The sequence below is a fragment of the Rhinolophus hipposideros genome (assembly GCF_964194185.1).
Source record: "Rhinolophus hipposideros genome assembly, chromosome: 15".
Taxonomy (NCBI): domain Eukaryota; kingdom Metazoa; phylum Chordata; class Mammalia; order Chiroptera; family Rhinolophidae; genus Rhinolophus; species Rhinolophus hipposideros.
This window is the reverse complement of record NC_138061.1, coordinates 22,041,057-22,067,695: the sequence shown is the minus strand read 5'-3', so window position 1 is coordinate 22,067,695 and position 26,639 is coordinate 22,041,057. Positions and strand designations below refer to the sequence as shown.

Below are 26,639 nucleotides of genomic sequence, written 5' to 3'. Positions count from 1 at the left end.
CCTTTCACCTAATGGACTTAGCAGCCATTAATGTTCTTTGTCTGAATCAATTTATTTCAACAGGCATTGGGAAATAGTGTTAGCATTCTTCTAATGTAGGACCATTGCATTTTCTTTGAGTGTAGCAGGTTTATTGGTTGGTGTTTTCTATAATAATATGTGAACCACACACATAATATATCTTCTCTGAATTTTCTAAATCTTCTCTAACTTTGAGTTTTCTTTTTTAAGTGGCATAAGCAATACAAAGCGTTTCAAAACAATGCTAGTGCATAATCTTTCTAGATTTTTCCTCACTTTTCATAATTCTCTTGCCCACTGCTAATTCAATATCAGTTATGTAGGTTTGTTTTTTAAGCAACTTGCTTTTACTGATTCCAGAGAATTCATCATTGTTTCCATTAAATCAACTCTCTTTTTATTCTTATCAGTTTCTATAATATTTAAATTGCATAATTGCAGCAGTAAGTAGAGATGTCACAGATAGGCTTGGACAAAAATAACCAATTCTCAGTAAATATTCTACTTAATCTATGCAGAGTACTAGATAGTAGCCTACTAGCCTAACGCATTTAGTATGCTGGAGGCCTCCGTCAGTGTGTTTTACAGGCAGAATGGAGTGTGTCAGTGAATCAGCACATTGTTATATGGAGGTCACTTTAGAGTCTGCCATATTGTAATTTTACTTGCCTTCTCTTCCCCACTAGACTCCCAGTTTCTTGACAGTAAAGAATAGTCTTACTTGTATGTGTTTTTGTTGTAATCCCTAGTGCTTAGTACAGTGCTTAGTATATAGTGAGTGCTCAGTTAAAATATTTGTTGAATGACTCCATAACCAGCACCAGAGGAGGCCATATTAACCTCAAGTGAATTCCGATTTACACATAGTAATCTTCACAACAGCTCTTCAAACGTCAGGGTTGGTATGATTATCGCATATCCTTTATTTTTTCATTGTTTGTTTTCCTCTTCTCATTCCCCTAGTCTTTGAGTCTTTCTCTGCTCTGTGCCAACTTCCTTCAGTTTATTGTGTATTGCAAGCTACCTGTGTTTATCATTCCAGTTCCTTGACAAAGACGCAAAAAAATGTGTAATAGTTTTGCTGCAATAGTGCTACTACGCCCAAAGAGAGATGAGATTCCTAGGAAAATACAAATTAGTTCCTTAGTTCTCTATTCTAGAGCTTAATCAATCCCAGGAACTGAAGTCTTCTGTTTCTTCACAGAGGAAACATGACAAAGGCAGTGGCTGTACAAGCTTCCTTCATGGGCCGCCCTCCCCACTGCCTCATCCAGTAAGCGGGAGCAACTACTTCTAGAGGTGAGAGGGGAGGGAGGACACTCTCCATAACCCTTTTGATCCACCGAGCTGCAAACTTTTGGTTTTCAGACGGAGTGAACAGTTTGTAGAGTTACTGTACTGAAGAACATGAAAACAAAATCAGCCTACATAGAATTGAATGCTCAGGGGATAAAAATTATGCTCTTTGATAGAAGCCTATATTTTAAAAGAAGGTACTTGTCGCTGAATAATCCCAATGATCTTAAGATTCCGTTTCTGTAGACATTAAAAGGTATTACATGTGTACATTTGAAATAATTTTTAACTTCTAGAACCAGGAGAAAGTTCATCAATAACATAATCATTATCATTTATTGATTACTTACTATGTGCCAAGCACCGTGTTCAATTCCATATTTTTCATTCAATTTTCATGGTAAACTTAGGATTTGTCTCTGTTTTACAGATGATTAAAGTGAGAGGTTAAGAGAGGATAAATGACTCATCCTCGGTCACACGGCTAGTACGTAGCAGAACCGAAAGATCCAAACTCAGACCTGTCTCACTTCGGTCTCAGCACTTAAGTAATGACAGTATTCTCCGCGGTCCCATCACACATTTGAACTCTAAAAACTGACTTTGGATGAAGGATCAGTGACCATGGATAACCTAGATCTTCTGAGTGTTATGTCAGGAGCCAAGGTGATGTTCTTATCAGGCAGTTGTAGAACCTTCTCCCAGAAAGCTTAAGACATGTTGTTGTTTTGATGGAGGGCAGGTCCCACACAAGAATGGTCTGTTTCTAAAGGTCTTTTCATAATAAGCAAATGAATGTTGAGTTCTTTTGAACATTCATTCATTAAGTAAGCTAAATTCCCATCACTTTTTTAACATGACATGCCATCATATTTGAATATCTGAGTCTCAGTTTTCAGACTGAATTCATGTTGTATATTTACGAAGACAATGAAAATTCTTTGAAGATATTCTCAACCTCAACAGGAAGGAGCACAGAGTTTGATTTCTACTTGTTTTTCAAGCTGGCTGCATCTGGGGACAAACTCTATTGTAACTTTTCTAGACTTTGGTGCCAATAGGAGTTAAAATAATAAAATCAGTACAATTAAATTAAATAGGAAATAAGAGTCTTTTATGTACAAGGCCTTAGCTTAAATTGGTCACTCTTCTGGGAAACGGTTGCTAAAATTATAGTCAACCGGCAGTCACTGGTTGGCCTCGTTTATTGCATTGTGTCCCAGGAAGAAAAACAATCTATGACAAGAGCTAACAAAGATAATATCATTTTTCCTGATCTTCATCCCTGTTCATATTTTCTTGTGGTTAATTTGAGCTATTACTCAGCATTCAGCTTTGGGAGTAGTGTATACCAGGCACTGTGCTAGCTTCTGAGGCTTTCGCTAGGAAAGAACTCTTGCCTTCAAGAATCTCACAGTATAGGAAGAAAGAAAACATCGTACTACAGGATAATAAATGCTCCGATGGAGGTAGTGAAGGCTCCATGGGAACGCAGAGACAGGACAACCAAACCCAGCCGGCATAGGTGTGAGGTTAGGAAGGCTTCCAGGGTGAGACGATACTGAATTACATCTTTGAGTGAGAATAAGAGTAAAGGAGCCAAGAGGAGGAAGGTGTCCTTGGCAAAGAGAACCATGAAATAGCATACGTAGATTGGAGAATGGCAAAAGGTGTGCTATGACATGGAATGAGCAAAGATGTGGAAGATGGAGCTGGAGAAGGAGCCAGGGATCGTGTCATGACGGGCATGGGAAGCCATACTGAAGCCCTGAAACAATCCCAAATGTAATGGGATGCCATGAAAGAATTTTAAGCAGGGGAATAACATGTTCAGATTTGCTTTTCAGAAAGATTACTATGGCATCGGTGAGATGGCTTTGAAGAGATTATGTTCAAGTTAGAAAGACAGAAGATTGTTGCAGTTCAGAAGAGAAATAGTGAGGACTTATAAGTAGTAAGGTGAGCTGGTCATGGGGGGTGGAGAATATGGGAAAGATTCTGTAGATATTTAGGAGATAGCCTTAACTTTAGCACTTAACACAGTGTTTGGTAACCAAGTTATGACAGCAGGGTGAAATAAGAGGAAAAGGAGGAATCTAAGAGGACTCCCACAGCTTCACATTTGATACATAGTGGTGCCATTACTCAGCAAAAGGAATAGAAGTGGAGGAACAGGTTAGGTAAAGAAGGTGGTACATTTAGTTTTGGATGTGTTGAACATGAGATGCTTGTAGGACAAGAGGACCAAGTAGGCAATTGGGATATTTTTATATCTGAAGTTTAGGAAAGAAGGTTGGACTGGAATGGTGCTATTCCATAGATTTTTAGTTTTCAGTCTATGGGTTAATGTCTACTTTTGTTACAGTTACTTGAGTAGTGCAGAGGAAAAAGCAGACTTACCATAAAGCTAATTTAGTTCAAGCTTAAGTGCTTCATATGTGTGGGCCTTGGGAAGGGGCCTTGCAAAAGTTTACATGGCTACGTTTTTGTAAAATTTGTGAAATCCAGATATTTTAACTACGATTGGTCTCTTGCTACTTTGAGTTACTCTCTCTCCCTCTCTCTCTCTCTTCTTGTGTCTGGTGATATTGGAGTGCTCCCAGGCATTTTGGGGAATCCAACTGTGGGAAAGTTGAGCTGAGGATACATTTAGTTTGGGTTTGCAGTCCTTTCAATGTATAGTTATTGCTAGCCACCCCAGTATGGGAGTGACATTGAGAAATACTCCTGCCCACTGTGTCAGCTCACCTGGTAATGTGAAATAAAGGTGCAGGACCAGCATTGTGTCGAGATATGTGTCCTAACATATCTGGCACTGGAATCATGGAAATAGAAGAGGATGAAATGTATGAAGCCAGAAACTGGTTGGTAGAAAAGCTTTGCACTCATCTGATTCTGTCTTAGCCTGAACGGCAGCCTGATATAAAGGCTTGGTGCAGGGAAGTGTATTTGGAAAGGGACTCCAGGGAGCAGGAGGTCAGGACATGGGAAGTATAATGGGGAGAAAGGAAAGGAAATTCTGGAGTGTGATAGTGCATTGGATACAGCCTCAGCTATAGGCAACAGATGTTCTATCCTATCTGTAGGGCCTTTTGCAAGGAACCTTACAAAATGCTCTCAGGACTGTCCCCTTGAGTACAAAAGGGGAACGTATACTTTCACAGGCATTAATTCCTCCCCATTTCTGGATTGCATGTGCTTAACTGCAGAGTGGGTTTCAGGAGAAGTCCCAGGGCAGGAGGAGTGAGAAGCACACTGAGCTGTATCATGAGCTGTGCCATGAGCTGGATGTCTGCTAGCAGTGATTGTATGGGCATGAACCCCGTCCAAGCCTGTGTGGAACTGGTCGCTGTGGCAGTGGAAGGAGTAAGCCATGGGGCTTAGAGGATGTTCAGGTGGCGCTTAAGAGACATCTAATGTTAACATTGATCTTATTCTCATTCATTCCTAGTCAAATTAAACATTTTCTCTTGTTAGGATTATATACAGTAATGCAATGTTACACAGTTATAAATCTATATTCTTTTTTTCCTTTTTGATGAGAAGAGAGACTTTCTCGGAATTAATCTGTTTGTAGGACACAAACTTTTAACAGTACTGTAGATTTCAGTCAACATGCTACAGTTAGCTAGTTCTTTCCAGAATTTTTCTATGTATATACAATTTACATATGTGGGATCATATTGTTTAATATTCCAGTTTTTTAAAATGTATTTTGGGTAACTTTTCATAAAAACTTATGTAGATCTTTGATTCTTTCTAAAAGCTGCATAGTATTCCATTGTATAGATAATACTAGAATTTATTTTACCAGGCTTCTATTGATAGACATTTAGGTGGTGATTTTTTTCTCATAGATATTGAAAAACTTCTTTCTTTTATTTCCTACACATTTTAAAGAGATACTGGGGGAAAGGTAGATAATGGGCAGATGAGAAGGAATTGTGAAGGAATTTATAATAGAAAATGTTTGGTTTTTAAATTTATCTGATTGCATCTTTTCTCCTCTACAATGGCAATGAAGTACTTAAGATTTCTAGAGACAGAAAAATCAGAAAAATAAAATGCTAGGACTTTTATCTCAGGTCAATGAGGAAAACCTCAAAATATGTATGTTTTCATTTTTTTCAAGTTTATTTGCAGAAAATGTATAGATGGGATAAATACATTAGATAAGAATTTGAACTAGATGACTTTTGATTTTCCCTCCAACTTCTGGACTCAGTGACAGGGTAATTTTGATAGTCCTTTTCCCCCCTCATATCATGATTATGAACTTTATTATAATACATAATAAGTAACTTATGTTAACTGTATGATATATAATAGCAGTTCCACCTCCTCAGAAATTCCAACTTGAGGTCATCAGGAAGGACTTCCTGAAAAGAGGAGAGTTGTGTGAGAAAAGGGGATAAGGTCTTTCTTCTTTTAACAAAACCAGCCCTTAGTTTCCCCTTTAAGCAGGTTTAAAAAGAACTGATGACTTCTCCCCTCTCCTTAAAATGTGTGCTGCAAAAGCAAATGTGTGCTGTGGTTTGAGCACGTTGTCTAGATGTAAGCAGTTTTTGTTCACTGTGAATATCACCGTAGGGCCATGTTTTTATGTATGACTGTCTACTTACCAACCTTGTCTACCTTTGTTGTAGAAATCATCCAAGAACTAGTTTAGTTGAAATCAAGAGCTTTGGACTGCAAAACAAAATTCAAAATGATTATTGGTCTAAAAACTAAGACATGAAAAAGGAACGGAAGAAAATTAAAATTAATCATAAAATTAGAACACTGATATTTGGCCTTAGCAGCAGAAGTGTATTTCTCTATTTAAAATCTCTTACTATTAGATATGTTGGACTGTTACTGATCTTTTGGACTATTATTACCTCATTAGGATAGTCAGTCAGTCTATCCTTAGGAAGGCTGCAAGTCTAAAGGAAAGACAAAAATAGACTCATCAGTTCTAAAATAAACCCCACAGTTCTATAGAAGAACTACCTGTCTCTTGGGAAAGATGGTTCCCATCATCTCAGCCTGAAAGCCATCTTTTGTCTTAGCCATGTTTTCCATTGCCGGTCCTTTACTAGGAAAACATTCCAGTGAGAATACAGTGAGTGTTACAGACCACCAAAAAAGATGATGTGGAGATGCCCGGTATGCCTCACTATTTATAAGAAAATATTTCCCCAAAAGATGGGAAAATCCAAGTCTTTAAATACTCTGGGAGACAGGAATAATGGAAAAAAACTCTTCAGTTTGTGTTCTGTTGGTTCACGAGATTTTCTCACAAATCATTTAGATGGGCCATTAAGCAAGTCACATAATGACTGGAAACTTCTATGAATTGCCTCTCTTTGGTTTCTGGCTAAGGTATCCGACAGCAAGACTGAAGCACAAGCAAAGACCGAGAACAAGCTAGTGGTGGTGTGGGAATGTGAGTCCATCATTGTTTGTGGCCTGGACTCCTAACCGGTGAGAGGACCACAGGGCTGTTTTTAATAGGATAGGCCATTTGATGGAGTTGGCCTCTTGTCTTTTAAATGCAGCCACAGTTTAGTCTAGGTTAATTTTTGTTGTTGTCCCAAAAGATTACTGTAATTGCTAATTCTCCAAGGAAGTTCATTGAGTAGATCTCTCTGGCACAACATACGTATTAGTTTGTCTTCATAGACTGAATTATTCCTTGTTTTGGGTTTGGGAAATGAAAACATAGTCTAATCCTAATTTTCTTTTGCTATCTGCTTTCTAAATTCCTTTGTGTCGTGGGTCCTGAGTCTTTCAGTCATAGTTCAAAAGCAGAACCAGTAGAAGACACACAACATACAACATTCATTAAGGGATTTATTATAAGGAACAGGCTCAGGTACGTTATTGTAATCTAAGAAAGTCCAAAGTCAGTAGGGCAGGCCATCAGAAAGAGGTCATAAATAGACACGAACCCCATAGGCATGGTCTGCAGTTGTCGGGTGGACTTCTCTTCCTCGGAAAGCCTTCACCCTGCTTTTAAGGCCTTCCCGCTGATTAAGTCAGTCCCACCCAGGATATCACCCTTAAAGTTAACCCCTAATTACACCTATAAAATCCCTGCACAGCAGCACCTAGATTAGTGTTTAATTACTGGTGACTATTACTTCTCCAGGTTGACACATCAAAAATCCATCACATCCTGAGAGGCCAGAGGCCTGGAAAGCAGTACTGCAGACATTTTTTGAATCAAGGCTGGTGTCTCTGCTGCTGTCCAAAAACAGTCCTCTCTGAGCAGCCAGTTATATAACAACCTGCTGTGTGTCTCAACCAGGGAAGCCCGGTTAACTCATCTTGTCAGGATTGGACCCCATTCTTGAATTTTCAAACTTGATGTAAAACAAGTTTTTGTTGACTGAAAAATGTTTTCCCATTGATAGCCATTTTGTGAGTTTTTAATATTTGTTTAAACTTGAAAGCTAAAGCTAGGAGCCACTACCAGTAGAAAACTAAGCACTTACTTCACCAGAGAAGCTATTAACATGATCTGTTTTGAGAGTAGGCGGGGAAGTATGTGTGGCTGTAAAAGGCAACCTGAGAGATCCTGGTGGTGATGGAAGCTTGGTGCTGTGACGGTATCCATGGCAATATCCTGGTCGTATATTGTGCTGTAGTTTTGTAAGATGTACCATTGGGGGAAGAGGGTAAAGTTATATGGGTTTTTGGGTAAAAATACACCAGATCTTACTATCATTTCTTACAGTTTCGTATGAATGTATAATTATCTCAAAATTAAAATTCTAATTTAAGAATGATCCATTTTGTAAAACAAAGAATCCTTCCACAGTATGAATAATTATTTTCTAATCCATCTTTTCATAAAAAAAATCATGTTTTCTTAAGGAGATAGATATCTATCTATACTAGCACTGTGCTGGGAATAAAGTACATACTCAGTATCTATTCAATGATTGGAAGAAAGTATGCCTGATGGGAAGATTATAGACAGTTTAGTGTAATGTTTAATATAAAAATGTTTTGTAAAAATCAAGGTTAAATCTTTAGGTGAAATATTGGGCATATTGTAAAAAGATGGAATCTTCACTCTGTAATGATGATAACGTAGAGAAGATATGGTTATAACCTCAAAAACACTGCCAGACAAGATATATAAGTACAGAAGGAACATCTGAAAATGTGCAGGAGGTAGTTTTAGGACCAATGGAATATTTCAGCCCAGAAAATTGTATAGATTGAAAATAAAAATATGTTCAAAGGATTTAGGTAAATTTGTGGATTTACTCATTCAGTAAATATTTGCATGCCTACAACGTACCAGGCAGGTATCTGTACTTTTAATATAGTTCAGGAACTTTTCTTTTTTTTTTTTTTTTATAAAGCCTTTTTTTTTATTATTGAGGAAGGGAAACAGGACTTTATTGGGGAACAGTGTGTACTTCCAGGCCTTTTTTCCAAGTCAAGTGGTTGTCCTTTCAATCTTAGTTGTGGCGGGTGCCGTTCAGCTTCAAGTTGTTGTCCTTTCAGTCTTAGTTGTGGAGGGCGCAGCTCAGCTCCAGGTCCAGGTCCAGTTGCTGTTGCTAGTTGCGGGGGGCACAGCCCACCATCCCTTGTGTCGAACTGGCAACCTTGTGGTTGAGAGGACATGCTCCAATCAACTGAGCCATCCGGGAGCTCAGCGGTAGCTCAGCTCAAGGTGCTGTGTTCAATCTTAGTTGCAGGGGGCGGAGCCCACCATCCCTTGCAGGACTCAAGGAGTTGAACAGGCAACGCTGTGGTTGAGAGCCCATTGGCCCATGTGGGAATCGAACTGGCAGCCTTCGGAGTTAGGAGCACGGAGCTCTAACCGCCTGAGCCACTGGGCTGGCCCCAGGAACTTTTCTAACATGTAAATGTTGTATCCTTGAAGGCAGTTATACCTTTCTCAAATCTCCAGATGCAGCTGTCAAAATCTGAGAACCACCTGGATTGAATTTTCTCAGTGTATGATATTTCTGATCTTATCGAATGAGAGATTTTTATGAAGTGAAGTTCAACCAGTCAACAATAATTAAATAATAACATTTTAAAGATATCCACAGACGTAATTCTTTTAAACATTAATCGTCTTAAAAGATATTTTCAACTTGAAATTTTTTCCTCTTTTTCAGGTATTTCTATTTTAGGGATATAGAATAAGAAATTTCAGTTAAGATTGGGAAGATGGGACCAAACTCAATTTAAATGTTATGAAACTTATCCAAAGCAAATAGAAGCAAGAGAGGGTGCTTCCACGTGCGACATTGGTCTGGGCCCTGGCAAACCTGGCCTGTGTGCTCAGACTTCTGGGAGTGCCCGGTGTGCCCAGGACTCTGCAGTCACCTTGGGGAGGGCAGTGGTTTTGCTTCTCCTGAAAAAAGAAAAAAAAAAAGTCATGTAAAGACTGAGCATTTCACTGAGTGGCTCCTTCCTTACTTTTCAGAGTGTGAGTGGCCAAAAAACAGCAGGCCTGTTTCCTAACAGCTGTTATAATCTATTAAATTAGTAGATAAATTCAGAGCTCTATCCCTGAAATGGTCCTGTTAAGAAATATCATCTGTATCAAATAAACAGCTACCCTCACAAAAAAAAATTAGTTTTTTAGGAAACCATGATTCCATATCCCAGTAAACCTCCTGGTAGACATGACCTAACTGAGAGGGAGGTTGTTGATGGCTGAGATGGCCCCCCACATGTCTGGAGTGGAGGAGCTGCCCTGCTGAGGAGACATGGGCATCCACTTAACTGGTCAGCCATTGGAATTTGGAAATAGTAAGCCTTTTGGTAAAAGAGGGCTTTTGTGTTTCAGAATAGCAACTGTTATCATCACTTAAAACCAGTGATTTCTATATACAGCAAGTGCTGCTATATATATACTCCTGTATTGTTTATATAGGACTATTTTAAGATCTGTGTCACATTTTTCTGGTGTATTTTATGGTGGGAAAATTCAATTGGAAAAAATGCACTTAGCTCTGGTGGGGATGGTAAGGTAAAATAAGTACTTAAAAAAAAACATGAAGTTTGTTGTTTTCGTTTTATCTTTAAGCAGTACAGAAATAGTAAGGTGATAGCTCCCAAAATTACATTGTATTACTTCTCCTTAAGCAAACTTAACCATTGTACTCATGTTATAATACTAGATTTATCATCACATTCATCAGTAGAAGACCTGCAAGGCATATAAGAACTTAACTCACGTATTCCTTACAAAAATCTGTGGGAAAATGGCTTCATGGTTGTGTAATGTGGCTTATGATTCAGGGTTTATTTTTCTTTTGATTTTGTAGCTGTTGAATTGAGAGGGAAATGAGTAGGGAAAGGACCTTATCTACTATTACCCAGAGCCCAGGTGTGACTGTGGCAGGCAGTCCCAGTGGGTTGGGTTAGCACAGTGAGTTAAAGGGCGTGGGGACTGTGATTCCTGACCGTTCCCCTGGGGAGAGGCTCCCTCCTACCTGTTCTGTGGGGATGAGTAAAACCGTGAGGTTATGATTGGAGAAGATCGAGTCATTTGATTGTCTGGACAATGAAAGCATGAGAAGCCTATGGAGGCCAAAGGATGGAAGGACGGTGTCCTTGACACAGGGTTCTGATGGCCTTTGAAACCTACTTTAAGTTTTCTCCCTAATTCAGTTGTTGATGGAAAATGGGCACTTTTGAGTGCCTATAATACTGTTGTGGTTCAGAAGGTTTCCCTTGGTGTGTATCAGAGTCGGGAAGTGACAGGTATTGTGCTGGACTTGGTGGGGTTGGTGGTTAGGAGTGATACAAAGGTGAATACAACGGAGACCGCTGCCATCAGGGAATTTATGACCTAATCAGGGAGACCATTGGCCTCATGGTAAATGGAGGTACACGTGTGTAGGTAACAAGTTGTTGGGTGAGGAAGCGTAAGAACCAAATGATTGCCTTTCATTTCAGAGATGTGAAGGCTATGGTCATGTCTCCTCCCTGTCCTGGTTTGTCTTCTAGCTAAATGTCTGTGTCCTCTTTATTTGCTCCTTATGTGATCTAGTTTATACTACTTAAAGGATCTTGGTAGTTCTCGCCTCAGTTTGCCTCCCGTAAAATACAGACCTGAACACAATATTGCAGATATGGCTAAATACACTGGGGGAATTGCTTTCTTTTTTCTGAGGTTGTGTTGCCATTTGATCATCATGAGATATGTTGCGGGACCACTGTGTGATTTCCCTATGCTTTAGGGACTTGCTCTCAACAAAGAGAAGGGGTTGAGAGAGAAGATCCTACCGGAGAGGCCACACGCGGGTCTGTATTCGCCTTGGAACCTGCGTTCTGCTTACCCTCCTCAGCCACTGCTATTACCACTCTCTGTGCCCTAGTCCTTGCTCCTGGCCGCTTCCCCTGCCCATTCACCCCTATGGTCCACTGTTATGTGCCCTTCGTGGTGGTGTTCCCACAGGTATACTTTACTGGGTCGATAGTATGTATTCATTCATTCTTCATTAAAAAGGAAGAAAAAAAGGGGAGGGGAGATATGAGGGAGAGGAGAAACAAAGCTGATTTCCGAGTTTTAAGCCTGGGTGATTGGAAATCCAATGTATCATTTCCGGAAGTGGGTACTCAAAGAAGGAGGTGTTTTGGAGAGGACAAGCCAAACTCTGCCCTAATGACATAGGCCTTTTCTCTCTGGTTAAGGCTACCTGGCAGACGCAGACCAGTTTGTGTCTCCCGGGTAGAAGCAGGAAAGGCTGTCGTGGAAATCACACCGGACAGGAACTTGGGCATGGCACTTAAATAACAATCCTTAGATTTTTCATCTCCGACCTTTCTTAATCTTGAACATCTTTTGTCATCAAAATCGTCTTTCATGACCTTTTGGCTGCATTTGATACTTTTGACTTCTCTCTGCTTCTTGGCATAGTTTTTTTGTTTGTTTGTTTGTGTTTTGTTTTTGGCTTGGCTTTCAAAACACCATTCTCTTCTTTATTCTCTTCTTACCCCAACTGGCCCTTCCTTCTGAGTCTTCTTTTCAATTCTATCTCCACTTCCTAACCTGTGAAACATGGTCATGCCCCAGGATCAGGGTTTGGGTCCCTTGTGCAGCCACACCCCCTCCCTAGGTGATCTTACTGGGTGTCTGCAGTTTTTATCTGCAGCCCACATTTCACTCACTCTCTTGGAGTTCTGGACTTGGGTGTATAACTGCCTGTTTGCCATCTCCACTAGGGTATCTATTTGGCATCTCACAAAGAGAAGGAGTTGGGGAGAGGAGATCCTACTGGAGAGGCCACACGTAGATGTGTATTCACCTACCTGTCTAAAACTGAACCGATTTCTTCCTTCCAACCGGGTACCTTCCCCAGTCCTCAGTAAGTGGCAACTCTGCCTTCCCATTGCTCAGGCCAAAAACCTTAGAGTCAGCCTGGACTCTTCTCTTTTTCTTCTGCCCCACATTCAATCAATCCATCAGCAAAACCTGTTGGCTCTATCTAAACATACGAGTATATCCAGAATATCAGTGCTTCTCATCACTTCCACTATCACCAGCTACTTCAAGTAACTGGCGCCTCTCACTTAAGTTACTGGAATAACAACTGGATTTCGCTTTTCCCTGCTTCAGTCCTTCACACTCCCATCTTCTTCCCACCAGTTGCCAAGGCTTTTCTTAACCACGGCAGCTAGTGATCCTTTTAAAACATAATACAGATCAGGTCACTCTTCTGCTCAGAACCTTCCAGTGACTTCCCACCTCAGAGTAGAAGCTACAGTCTTTTTAATGGTCACATGATCTGCACCCCACCTTTACCTCTTTACCTCTCGCTCACTCTGTTCCAGCTACACTGGCCTCCCTGCTTTTCCTTACTATTTCCTCTACCTGAAGCCCCGTACCCAGCCCTTTATCTGCTTCAGTTGGCTTCTTAATGCCCTCCAGCTTTGCCTAAGTGTTGCCTTACTAGGATCTCTGACCATCGTATGTTAAATGTAATTCTGCCCCTGCTAGTTTGTTCGCCATAGCACGTTTTATACAGTCTGACATACTTTTTTTATTGTCTGTTTCTCTTAGTGTATGTCTCCCCCACTAGAATGTTCCCTGACATATGGAGCCTGTTACATACTAGGTATTCAATAAATACTTGAGTGAACGAATGGACTTGTGGGTCTAGAGTTTTTGATACTGTCAACGAAAGTATGTCCAGTCCATAGAAAAGTTTTATAAGAGTTTATTGGAGCGAAATTTTGAGGACATGTCCAGAAGCAGAATCTCAACAGAGTGAAAAAATGCTCCAGAGAATAGCGGTTTTGCAGCTTATTTTATACAATAGAATAAAAGGAGAAAATGTAAGGAGGGTTACTTGAAATCTATTGGTGGTAGATTCAGGAGGCAGGAGAAAGTAAAGCAGGAAATCTCTAGAACTGGATAAAAAGCAAAAAAGGAGAAATACTTCTTTTACACTGGTGGGTACAGGATAGATAATAGTTACTTAATAGCACATAGAGACTGTATGTGGGCAACAAGATGACAATGAGAGGTTCTGTGATCTCATCTTCTGGTGGTCTTGTGCCCTGGTGCCTGCAGTTGTGCCTTTGAGAGGTCTAGAAAAGAAAATTTCTCTGACATTTCAAAGGTATGTTATCCTACATGTATGAACAATGGACAGGGCTCTTAAGGTAAAGACTGACCTTTGCTAAGGAAGCTATAGGCCCGGAACGTGACTACTCACCTTGGCCTGCCCAGTTAGGAATTTATGATCAGACCATCCAATGTGGTTACTTTTGGTCACCAAGCTTGTCAGGCCTGCCATGTGCGCCCCCCATCCCCCAAGGGTTTAGTATATGGCCCCTTTTTTTCATTCACATTACACAGCATTGTAGTTTATGGGTTATAAAACACGTTCATATACATTATATCACTTGATCAGTTTGTTTACTTCTTGTAAATCAGACTACATACAATTCTGTTTAAAGTATTTGACTTCCCTGACTACTAACATGCAAACTGGTTTCCTTGGGAGATCTTAAGTATGGCCATTAAAATAAATCCTCTATCCCATATGTTTTAATTATGTGGGCCCTAAATTCTGCCTTATAGAGTATGTCCTTCTTTTATCACTAGTTCCATAGAACTCCCTCTTAGAAACTGAATGGATTCTTACTTAATTGAATTATTTTAATTTTATTAGATAAACTGGGAATCCTTTAAAAACAAGTGCTTCATTTGTGCCACCCCTGGTTGGTGAGGGGCATCACACAACTTCAGGGGGACCATTCAGCCTTGCCCTCTATGCTAATGGTGTCCCTGGACTTGTGCGACACAGCAGTAATGGTGAATACAAAATGTTTTGGTTGAGTTTCTCATTATTGGATCTTCTGTTTGTTTTCTACTTGCTGTTTGAGCGGCATTTTAGGACCCCACGGACTGTTTGCCTTCTGCTCACATTATTAGGTCTTTCTGACTACTGTATGTCACTTTTTATTAGCACAGCTGTGTCGAGTTGTTCCTAATCCCATTCTACTTCATCTATCCTCTTGGCTTTGTTCCTTAGCTGTTTCAATTAGTCTGTCTACTGTTCCATTTCACTTCGTTGACATCAAACTTGTATGATAGCAAATGGGTCCCTGTTTTCAACAGGCAGTTAGTTACAAGTACCCTTTGTCAGCTTGATCACTATCCAGCTGATGAATCTATCAACATATAAATGGTATCATTCAGAATTTGAACCTGGCATGTGGTAAGGTTAAAAGATGCAAATGTGGCAACCTGCTACCATTCTGGCCGGTTTACCAATCCAGGGAGAGTATGCAAATAAACTTTAATTTGGGGGAGCAATGGAAGCAGACAGAGGCAGAAATTTGATCCCAATTGTACTGCGTGTATAGATTATTTCAGTTACTTAGTTCATCTCACAATGAAGACATGTTCTTCTGATTTCATCTATGCCAGTACCCTGCCTTGAACACATCGCAGTTATAGAAAAATGTACAATCCAGGGTATTTCATATTAATTTGCTTATAATTCTGAATTTGAATAGAGATTTATTCATAGAGCCCTGAACTCTGAGAACAGGCCTGCTTTCATTCTCTTAGTGATCTCTTTTTCCTTCCTTCCCAGGACAGTTCAAAGTGACTAGAATACTGCAAGACCTCTTACAGCTCGCCAAAAAGGGTTCTCTCCAAGCCCTAACTGTGACAGCAATGTCTGCTTTATTCTGTATGTAGTTTATCAAGTTTCTTTATGGATATTTAAACGTTTTAGTGTTATTTAATGCCTATAATTGCATCTTCTGCTGATTGCTGTATTTTCATTTTTCTCTTTGGAAGTTAAGAATCCATCAGTTCATAATCTTTTTTTAGTTTTGGTTTAGTCTTTTGTTAGTTTCTCCCAAATTGCTTTTCTGCTTTCAACCCTGACTTACTCCCTCCAGTGCTCAGGTTAAGAAGAATGCTGTTTGTGCTCAGATTTTAACATTTCTCTATTGACAACTTGTTTACATTTTCCTTTTGATTGCTCCATTGATGAGGCTGAAAACTAAACTCCCTGCAGTGAATGGTTCAGTGGGGGACAGGCCTAGTCTCCAAAAGCATGATTAGAGAGGAGGGGTGTCTTTTGTTGTTGTTGTACTGCTTACCAGCAAGAAGGTCCAGAAAACAGGACTTCTCCCCAGGAATTCAAAACCTAAAAGAATGTGGCTCTGGATCAGATGCAAAAGTTTAAGCATATTGGGTGTGGGGGAGTGTGAAAGGGAGCCCCAAGGAAAATTTAATTTTCAGTCTAAGAAGCCTAACTCACACGAACAATTTCTCCTAGAGTAAGGCCCTTTCCAGTCAGATCTGTTGGTGCTATCGAGCTGGTATTTCAAGTATGTCCATCTGCATTTAAACGAATTGCTCCAAGACAATCTGATTATGCGGTAGTTACTTTGGTGAGAATAGCGCCTCAGTGGAATGGAAACTTCATTTTGAGTCTAATATTAGACCTTGCTTTGGAAAATTCCTTTTAAATGATCACAAGCTGGGAATAGCAAAAGAATTTAACTTTCGACAGACAGCATTGACCAAGAATTTTTAACTGCTTATGTTTGGGTCCTTGGGAAAGCAGATGTGAGAAACTGACCAGACTGAATTGACTAGACTAGCGTTGACTTGACCCGATGCGGTGTTTATATCTATGGCTGATAAGTGTCCCTCCTCGGCTCATTTGCTGCTGAAAATATTTTCATTCTTTGAGCATGAGCACGCTAAAGATGAAAATTGTTGGGATGCCTAATTGTCTAACAATCTAACCTTCTAGGCTTCCAGACATTGTTGCCTGTAAAGGGGTCTGAGCCAAAGCAGGAAAGGGCCAACAAACCTGCAGAACCAAAGGCAGTTTCTGAGTAAGTGCTGGGAACTTGATCAGATCTGGCCTTCAGGGAATAGTTTGTCTGGCTGGTTGCATCTGAGTGAACTGGCTCAACTCACAGTTTTAAGTAAACTTTATTTAAAGGACTCTCCCTACCCCCATCTCACCCTGCAAAAACCCACCCTGTGATTTAAGAAACCGATCAACATACATGCATGTGAACGGATTTTCTAGACTATGAAATTTCTAGACTGTGTCAACTTGGCTTAACTAAGGATAAATCTCAGATGCCTCACATGCCTTGAATTAGAAACACCAATATTGGTGTGAGAGATGCATTTAATATTTTAAAAGATATTTCTGAGGTTGAAATGCATCTTTTAATTGTAGTGTAGTTTAGTCTTTCTCTGACTAAGCTGGTAGTAAGTTGATGGTACCTTAGAATTGAGGTAGAACATTCATAAATTAATAGGAGCTACCATGTACTGATCACCTGGCGGCTCCCAGACCGTCTTTGCTGTAGGTACCAATATGGTCTCTGATATTCACAACAGTCCTGTGGGCAGCAGGATTATGATGAGCCTGCTTTGGAGGTGAGGAGACTGAGGCTCAGAAAAGTTCTGCAGTTTGCTCATGATCACACAGCTAGTAATGGCTAATTAAATGGCAGTGCTGAAGTTCAAATCCAGGGCTGTTCGACTTCAGAGCTCATGTTCTCCCATGGGTCACATTTTTCGATATTTATTGTGTTTGAAATTAAACCTGAGAAATTTAAGACAATTACTCAATAATTCATTTTGAAAGGATAATAATAAACCCATTACATGTTAACATAAATAACATTCTTATTAAAATCTATTTTCCAAAACAAAAATAGTAAGTATCACTGTTTTACCTTTTTTGCATATCTCTTTATTATCTAGCTAATGGAAGGCAGCTGGACTCTCTTCTTCATTTAATCTGTGCAGTATATTGTTTTAGGTGAAATGTATGAAGAAAATCTGGCCTCACACAGCTATGTATTTGGAAAAGGGAGGGCTATTTTAATAGCCTTCTTGGATAATCATGGATATTCTCTTTTGGTGCAGTTACATTAAAATCCTTCGGTCTGAAATCTTCTTACAGAAGAATTCTGAATAATGCATGTAGATACTCACCTACTCCAGGAAATAGAGTTTAATTCCTACTCCTCACCGCTCCCTGAGGGTGGGCTAGACTTAGTGACTTACCTCCGAAGAATAGAATTAGGGAAAGGGGAAAGTGAGTAACTTTCCAGTGGAGAAACCTGGGAATAATACCTTAACCGAGTGGTAAAGGTGACTGCTGACCGTGATGTCATGTGGCAGCAAATGCTGCTGCTCCTTTCCTTAATGTCACAGGCTCATTTTATTCATTTTTTTGAAAGATTTTATTGGAATTTTTTTAAAGATCTTATTTTTAAAGATTTTATTTTAGTGTGTACTTCCAGGCCTTTTTTTTCCCAAGTCAAGTTGTTGTCCTTTCAATCTTAGTTGTGGAGGGTGCCATTCAGCTTCAAGTTGTTGTCCTTTCAGTCTTAGCTGTGAAGGGTGCAGCTCAGCTCCAGGTCCAGTTGCTGTTGCTAGTTGCAGGGGGCACAGCCCACGGGGAGTCGAACTGGCAACCTTGTGGTTGAGAGGACACGCTCCAACCAACTGAGCCATCCGGGAGCTCAGCGACAGCTCAGCTCAAGGTGCCGCGTTCAATCTTAGTTTCAGGGGGTGCAGCCTACCATCCCTTGCAGGAGTCGAGGAATCTAACTGGCAACCTTGTGGTTGAGAGCCCACTGGCCCATGTGGGAATCGAACTGGCAGCCTTTGGAGTTAGGAGCATGGAGCTCTAACCGCCTCAGCCACCCGGCCGGCCCTGTTTTATTCATTTTAAAGAAAACGTGTGCCACATACCAAAGTCTAAATAACTGTGCTTTGTCTGATAATCATTCTTTCAAGTAAAATTGATGTTCAGTGGAAAAAGTGGCTAGAAACAATTGCACAAGTGCTTTTCCTCAAGACACTGTCCTACTTTAGAATGCAACATAAGTGTTTTATGGCACTTCCCATTTTGTCACATAGAATATTGAAAGCCAGGTACTTGGGGGTCAAGATTTAATAAAATTAATCACGTTCACTGCTTCGTCAAGGATATTCTTAAGAGAAACGACCGCCTCCTTACCCCCCCCTTACACTGTGAGTATGTGGTGGTGGAGAATCCCGTGTGGTGGAGAATCCCTTGTGGTGGAGAACCTCGTGTGATGGAGAATCCCGTGTGGTGGAGAATCTCGTGTGGTGGAGAACCATGGCAGTGACCACTGGTACCTTTGCCACCACTGCCTTCATTTGTGCTCAGGTATCTGCCCCATTGGTTTAAATATCAACACAGTGAAAAGGGCCAGGAACATTTTAGTTCTAATGAAAACCGTTTGACTTGGCAGACCTCCTATGACAGGACCTTAGGCATCCCTAGGGGGCCACCAACCACATTTTGAGAACTACTCTCCGAAAGTAAAGTAGCGGTTGCTGAAAGGTCGCAGAGGAAGAGCTGACCTTACTAAAGAGCAAATCCATTAGGAAACAAATGGTGATGTGGGGCCAGCGCAGTGTGCGTAGGAGCTGTTCCTCTTCTGGCTTAGCGGGTCTTGCTTTTGATGGCTCATGAAGCTTTTCCATCTGTTTGTGGTATTTCCATCCCATTTTGAAATGCTGAGATGCAGACTTTGATAATCTGGTATCTGTGTTTGCTGCTGTTCCCACTGTAATCATATCTAAGATTTTATTCAGGAAATTCAGAAAATTACTTCTTAAACTTTGTTTTCTTTTCTTTCAAGGTAAATCTCACCTGGCTATTGTACAGCGAGTAAACAATGAGGGAGAGGGGGATCCATTTTATGAAGTTCTGGGAATTGTCACCTTAGAAGATGTGATTGAAGAAATCATCAAATCTGAGATTCTAGATGAGACAGACTTATACAGTGAGTAGCATTGCCTGAGTAATTTCCCCAAATCTTTGCTTTTTGGGTCACATTGTTTGTGAATCATCTGACATCTCCCCAGTTGTTGTCTGCCTCTGTTTCTAATTGTGCAGTATGTGTGTAGGCTGTGTACAACCTATCGGTGTATTCCTGTGCCTTCAACAAGGGGAAAAAGCAGAGGTTGGTCCTGTAATGTCAGCTGGCGTGTTTTTTTGAAAAGTCAGCTGCTTCTAACAATTGATCTGGGCATTACTTGACCCTGAACAGCCAAGTCCATTCTTGGTTTTTACGTTTATTTTACATGTGGAAAAAGAATTAATTGTTCTTTACTAAATTTTCATTTTACACAATTAGGTAAGTTGTTCAGATAAATTTCTGTTTCTACTTAAGGTCATAATTCAAGTACTTAAAAAGTGAGAAGGATTTGTTAAACTGATGGATAGCAACTGTTTTATTTTTCTTGTTCCCATGGACCTGAGTAGAGGTGAGGTTTGCAAGTATAGTTTTTCTGGGGCAGCGGTGGTGGATGGGGGTATAAGAGGCAGGACAGGGTGGACTACACGATAACAGTGTGTTTTTCCCTTTTTTCTGCTTCCGTGCCTTCTTGGGGGTGGGGTGGGGACTGGCTTGGATCAAGGCAGGGGAAGGGGAGTATCCACACCTGTTTGCCCAGGAATGGGCTAGTTCCTGGGCGGAACATTGAACCTGGATCATTGGACTTCAACTTTTTTCAGCCTCACTCTTAGCAAAGTAAGACTTTTTCAAGAGTTTCATAGTACCAAAGATGGCCCAAGGCTTGAGAAGTTTGGGATCTCAAACGTCTCAAGAGAAGGAGCTTTTGGTCTCTGTTTGTCCTGTTTGGCTTTTGAAACATTTGGAAGGGGGGATGTATCATTTAGATGGCCGAGGGAATAAGGGCCAGAGCCCGTCTTGCTCAGAGCGGAGTGATTTTCTTCAGTTTTACTAGAAGGGAATGTCCTTCGTTTTAAAACTGAGAAAGTCTTCCATGCACCCTTAAAAGAATAAATTTTATATTTATATTAGCCAATGATTTGCTTTTGAAATGTAGCTTATTTTTTTTCCTCACTTCTGTATAGTATTCTTTAAAAATACCAGTTCATATGTGTTTTATCCTTTTGACACTTGGAAAGTAGTCAGAGGTCTCAGAAAATATTGTCATTTGTGTGTTTATATTCTTTTCATCCTTCCTCATGGTGACTACTTAGTATCAAGTGTGTGTGTATATATTTATGTTTCCCTAGGGACAGTACTCATTATAAGAAAGATAATTTAGACATTTATGAGATCTTATGTGTGCACTTCAGTCGTATTCTTTCAAACCTGATTACACTGATTTCATACAGAAGTATCGCCTAACGCAACTTACTGACATGAAATGCTAAACTTTTGGTTTCCCATATATTCTTGATTTAGATAGGAGATCAGGGAGGGTGGCTTTTTGTCATTAGAAAATTATTTTTAAATTTTGTGTTAATTTATTCTATCTGATTCTCAAAAGAATTTGAGATAGAAGAAAATTACACGTTGTGACCCTCGTCTCCCCAGGACAAGCCTAGTAAGCAATCTGTTTTGCCTGAGGCATGAAATGGTAATGCAGACTCATGGTTCTTGGGAAAGGAGCAAGGGACTGGGGCCTTGTCTTTGACCTAGTTTTTTTTTGATCATTACTTTATCCAGAAAAATACTTGAAAGTTTTGCAGTAGACACTTTCTAGATGAGGGGTTGGCATACTACAGCCCACGAGTGCCTGCCACCTGTTTTTGTATGGCCCACAAGCTAAGAATTGTTAAATCTTTGAAAAAAAAATCAAAAGGACAACTATTTTGTGACAGGCAAAATGATATGAAATTCAAATTTCGTATCTGTGGTAAAGTTTTATTGGAATACAACCATGCTAATTCATTCATATATGGCTGCTTTTGCTAAACAGCAGAGTTGAATAGTTATAACAGAGACTATGTGATCTGCAGAGCCTGACATACTTACTATCTGGCCCTTTATAGAAGAAGTTTGCTGACCTCTATTCTGGGTCACTTTCTTTATATTTGCTTGACCTTGAAGATGTCATGATCTGAGGTAGAAATGAAGTTACTAGATGTTACTATTGAAATATTGTTCTATGAAAATGTTTTGTTTGTTTCTTAAGAAATTTTGTTTTGTGTTTCTCTTTGAACACAGGCTAGGAGCCCCTTAAAGGCAGGGACACACTTGCCGTGTGTCTTCTGTTAACACAGTGATGGCTCGTCACTGCAGTGTGGTGACATTGAGTAGCAGGAGACTGAGTGCACACCAGGCTATACACTCTGTGCTATGTGGTTATATAGGTTCTATGAGGGGAGGGTTTTTGTCCAAGGCTGCCCATTAATGTACTTGTCAGGGCTTTAAACATCTTCATGAAGTGTATTTATAGTTGCTACTATTCAGGTTGTCTGTTATTTGATTGTGTTATGACCATGTGGCACTGATTTGATGAGGATTCTCTCTGTCTTCCTCTTTCCGTGTGGAGTTTGTACGTAGAGTGCTCACTATTTTTCCAGTATATTTTGTCATTTTCATTCAAAAAGAGCCCTATCTAAAGGAATGCATTTCCTTACTTTTTTCTTATTCTTTCCACAGCGGATAACAGAACGAAAAAGAAAGTGGCCCATCGTGAAAGAAAGCAAGATTTTTCTGCCTTTAAGCAGACAGACAGCGAGATGAAGGTTAAAATATCACCACAGCTTCTCTTGGCCATGCACCGTTTCCTAGCAACAGGCAAGTGCAGCTTATCACAGTTTGAAATCTCTACCAACCCTGGAGCGTGTTTCTCACACACAACTGACTGGGGTGGGCTAGGGGTGGAGACTGGGAAATGGGGTGAAAAGTAATGCCACTTTTGTGTTTTGTTTTTGTTTTTTTGTTTTGTTTTTGTTTTGTTTTTTTCTTTTCAAATTCTCTCCTCTCCTATGTTCAGTGTCGGCATGAACTCTGAGACATTTACCAGGGGTGGACCAGTAACTTAAAATTGGTCTGAAAGGTAAGGATGAATGTTAGTGCCACACTGCATGTAAACAGTAGGCCAGGTCATCTGCTTCCAGCTAAGTCCATGGGAAAGCCAGCTGGCGGAGTAGGCTGACAGTGCGAACCAGACACCACCGCGTTGTGTGTTGGACAGTTGAGTAATTCTCTCTTCAGCTTGCCTTGGAAAAACAGTTGGATATCAGTGAGAACACAGGTGCTATGATTTGCAAAGAAGAACACTAGATTTTCAAAATTAAATCTTTATCCTTTATGGTTTTATTAAAAGCAGAAATTCTAAGAACTTTGACATGGATGTTTTTTGATGGCCTCTTCACATCAGATTGTTAACTTGCGCCCATTCCAGGAGGCAAGTGTGCACATTTTTAAAACCACCAAGCCAGCCGGCACTGACTGCTCCAGAGAGGTCAAGGTTGAATGGACCTAGGAGACTGACTAACCCTTCTCACATCCCCAGTGGCTATCTAGGTGAAGGGTGAGCTCTCTTGGCCAGGGGAAGTATCAGAAAACCTGAAAGTACCCCGTGACCTGTAGAAGACGTCTTGTCCAAGATGGGCAGCTAATGCCTTTCAACTGCATGCAGTGTACTTAAAATACTTTGAAAAGAAGGCTAACAGCAGTCATGGGATGGAATGTTACACACTCTGTAAGATCACGTTTTCAGATAATGGAAATGCTCACAATATAATATTTACAACATGGGAAAATAACTCATAATTTAATGTAAAATGAGAAAAAGCAGGATATAAAACTGTGTACAGGAAGATTATAGTTGTGGTTTTGTATGTACACACACCTACACACTGGCACACTAGCCTTGGCAAGGTACTGGAAAGAAATGCTCACCAATTGCTCAGAATGGTTATGAGTGGTTGGTTTACAGGAAATTTTTATTGTCCTCTACTATCTTTTTCTATATTTCCCAACATTTCTGCAATGTACTATCTTATTTTGTTAATACAAAGAACGTGACAGAAGAATTTAGAGAATTTATAATTTTTGCATAGAACATAATTGAACAAATTTAACCTATACACAGTCTTTTTAACTTGCCTGTTATTCTTTCTCTAATTCTGATAATATTGTTCTCCATCATTTAAGAACCACGATTTAAAACTAAATGTTATCCTACTCTGCCTCTGAGGTACCATAAAGTTTCAGTAGAGCACCCTTAAATCAGTAATTTTGGTTTTTATTTTAAATAAAATTGATGTCTTTGTAAATATAGGTCAACATATCTTTTTTTTTTTTTTTAATTAGCAAGTTGGAGTGCATGTTGATGTGTGCACGTGCCTTGATTTTATTCTGAATCTCTCCGTGTGCCTCGTTCCCAGACTCTCTCAGGGCAGTTGAATGGGAGAATGAGATGTGAGGCACTGTCTCGTGCACCTGTACTAATCCACGCCTAGATGCTTCCTGACCTTTGCTTCTTCCCTTGGCTGTTGTTGAACAGTCAGACTCCTGTGGCTGGTGAAGGGCATCCTGGCAGTCAAGGAGCCTGCTTCTGGGTGATTTTCATTTATATCAGTCAGAAAACTAGGGTATTTTTATGAGAACTGAAACCAACGACAGGTTGAAAGGAAAAATTTTAAAGAAACAAATATGAATTTTCCGCCTTTTTGATTTCTCCCAGGTAATCTGCCCCCAGTGGATCACCACATGGAAGTCTCGTTCATCCATACTGTGTCACTTTGATTCCAAGTATTCTTATAAGCTGAACACCTTAATCACTAGTAAAATTTTTTGCCATCCATTTGAAGTGTAATATCAAGTTGTGTTTATATCTATAGAAGTAGAAGCATTTAGCCCATCCCAGATGTCAGAGAAGATCCTTCTAAGGCTGCTAAAGCACCCCAATGTCATCCAGGAACTGAAGTATGATGAGAAGAACAAGAAAGCCCCAGAATACTACCTCTACCAGCGAAACAAACCTGTAGACTACTTCGTTCTCATTTTGCAGGTCAGAAGAATTATTCAATAGTTGTTTGATCTCACTGAGTACCCATCCTTCTAGTTCTGAGGAGGTTTGCTGTAGGTGAATGGGTGTCAGGGTTTCTGGACATACTTCTGGGGTAGCCTTATACATAGGAGAATTTCACCTCCCTTTTTTCGTATCTGTAAAATAATTCCAATATAAAGCAATGTCATTAGTTAAATTTCCCCTACTGAAGGGCACTTAGTGATTGCTGAGGCCCTGAGTCAAATGAAGAATGGTGAATTCAGTTGTTAGTTTTTGAAGACTTTGGGGGAATTACCTGTACATGTCTAAATCTTGGCTGGGCGTTTGAAATTTCAGTGCCTTGAGTTCCTTAGGTCCTCTTTATTATCTTTATCCACCCCCCCCATTAGGATTTGGTCTTATACACCTTCCTAGAGATATCTTTCTCTTCCCTTAACACTATCAAAATAGTTCATTTATTATTGTTATTCCTGGTTACTAACCAGACTGTGTTTTAAAGAGAAACTAGTATGATAATCACAGCCCGTCATGGCAATGGTAACTTGATTCCTTCTCACTGTAACATAATCCACTATATAAGGTGGGAAGGTCGATCCAGTCTGAACTCTCCTTGGGGGGTTTGGTGTTTGACTTACAGGAGGCCTTGTAATATCACAGTTTCACTAAGTGGAGCACTGTCCTTGGCTTGGAGACTAAGATGGACATTATAATGAATAAAGTGCTAGTTTTATTGATTTCTTGTACCTCTTTATTGAAGAATTTACTTTATAGGAAATCTGAGTTTATTTCAGTGTTTGCCCCTTATGCATTCTCGTATTTCTTGATTACTTCCCAGATACGAATTGGAGGTAGTATTATAAGAGTACTTCGTAGGCCCTGAAATTTACATGGGTCCAGCAGGGTCCCAATGATCTAAATTAATTAAGAAGGTTCTTTTTACTTGACAGTGACTCCTATCAGATACCTAGGTATCGGGGACTCTGGAAAGTATTGCGTTCACGTTTGTGGTCATGCCCCATGTTTGGACAATATTGTGGCATCTGGAAGCAGAATGGAAGAGCTGTAGAAAAATCCATGCGTTGGTTAATTGATTGCATGCCACTTTCCTGTAGTGTTTTTTGGAAACTTCTCTTGGCAGGTTTGCTAATTCAATACCCTGATTCGTCTACTAACCTTAGTCTCATTCAACCCCGAATTATGTTTTTCTTGTATGGGAGATAGACAAGCTTAAAACTCTGAGGGCTGTTGGGAATTTATGTACCATAGGGAGGGAATAAAATATTCATGTTTCTCATTAAAGCTAGAGAAACTTTGAATTACATTAAATGTGGTTCTTTAGGACAACTTTGAAGATTGACATTATGAATTTCAGTAGTAATGTTAGAAACAATGTGGCTTTCAATTGTTGAGTTTTATATAGTTAGTATTTATGAAGTTGTGTTTCAGTATTGCTCTGTTGATGTATAAGAAAGCCATTTCCTGGCTTATGGATCTAAAAATAGATTTTATGGAAGCAGTACTTCATAATCCCTATCCATTTACAAGTAAATCTTTCATATAAAGATATTTTTGATAAGGCATTTATGTATATGTACCTGTATTGGAATACCTGTGTCATGTGTGTATTTATATAAATGTGACACATTTTCTGAACTGTTGAACTGATGAGGCCATGGGGGTTTTACAAATCATGTAAGTGCTGAATTCAAAGGACTTAATGGAGGTGTTGAAACTATAGAATTTGATGAAAATCTTGTTCTTGCAGGCCAGCCAATTACCTGACTTACCCAGAGTATAACAAAATGAAATAGTATAATACCTGTCAATCTAGCATAGCTATCATCATTTACAAAGTATATTCCAGCCTAAAATATCAGTTATAAATATAAATATATATGGGTTATAGAGTGTGTTCCTCTGTATTTCAAGGGCATTAAATCAGAAGATGGCAGTAGTACCTGCCTTCCCTCCTGGCCCAGTGTTAATGGTCCGTCCTCTTCTGCAGATGCTAGAAAAAAACTCTAGTAATTGAAGG

At 39.9% G+C, this 26,639-nt stretch overlaps 1 protein-coding gene across 4 annotated transcripts in view; it reads left to right on the top strand.

The window, feature by feature from the left end:
- The window catches only part of CNNM2 (cyclin and CBS domain divalent metal cation transport mediator 2), a 134,787-nt gene that overhangs the window by 88,776 nt on the left and 19,372 nt on the right, over positions 1 to 26,639 (top strand). For 2 of the 4 annotated variants that reach the window (XM_081074600.1, XM_081074601.1), the window contains exons 2-4: positions 19,462 to 19,605; positions 22,243 to 22,380; positions 24,435 to 24,604. In XM_081074600.1, coding sequence (XP_080930726.1) covers positions 19,462 to 19,605; positions 22,243 to 22,380; positions 24,435 to 24,604 — 452 coding nt within the window. Of the gene's footprint in view, positions 1 to 1,225; positions 1,321 to 19,461; positions 19,606 to 22,242; positions 22,381 to 22,579; positions 22,643 to 24,434; positions 24,605 to 26,639 lie in introns of those variants that run through there. The other 2 variants (XR_013994996.1, XR_013994997.1) reach the window with 2 other exon arrangements.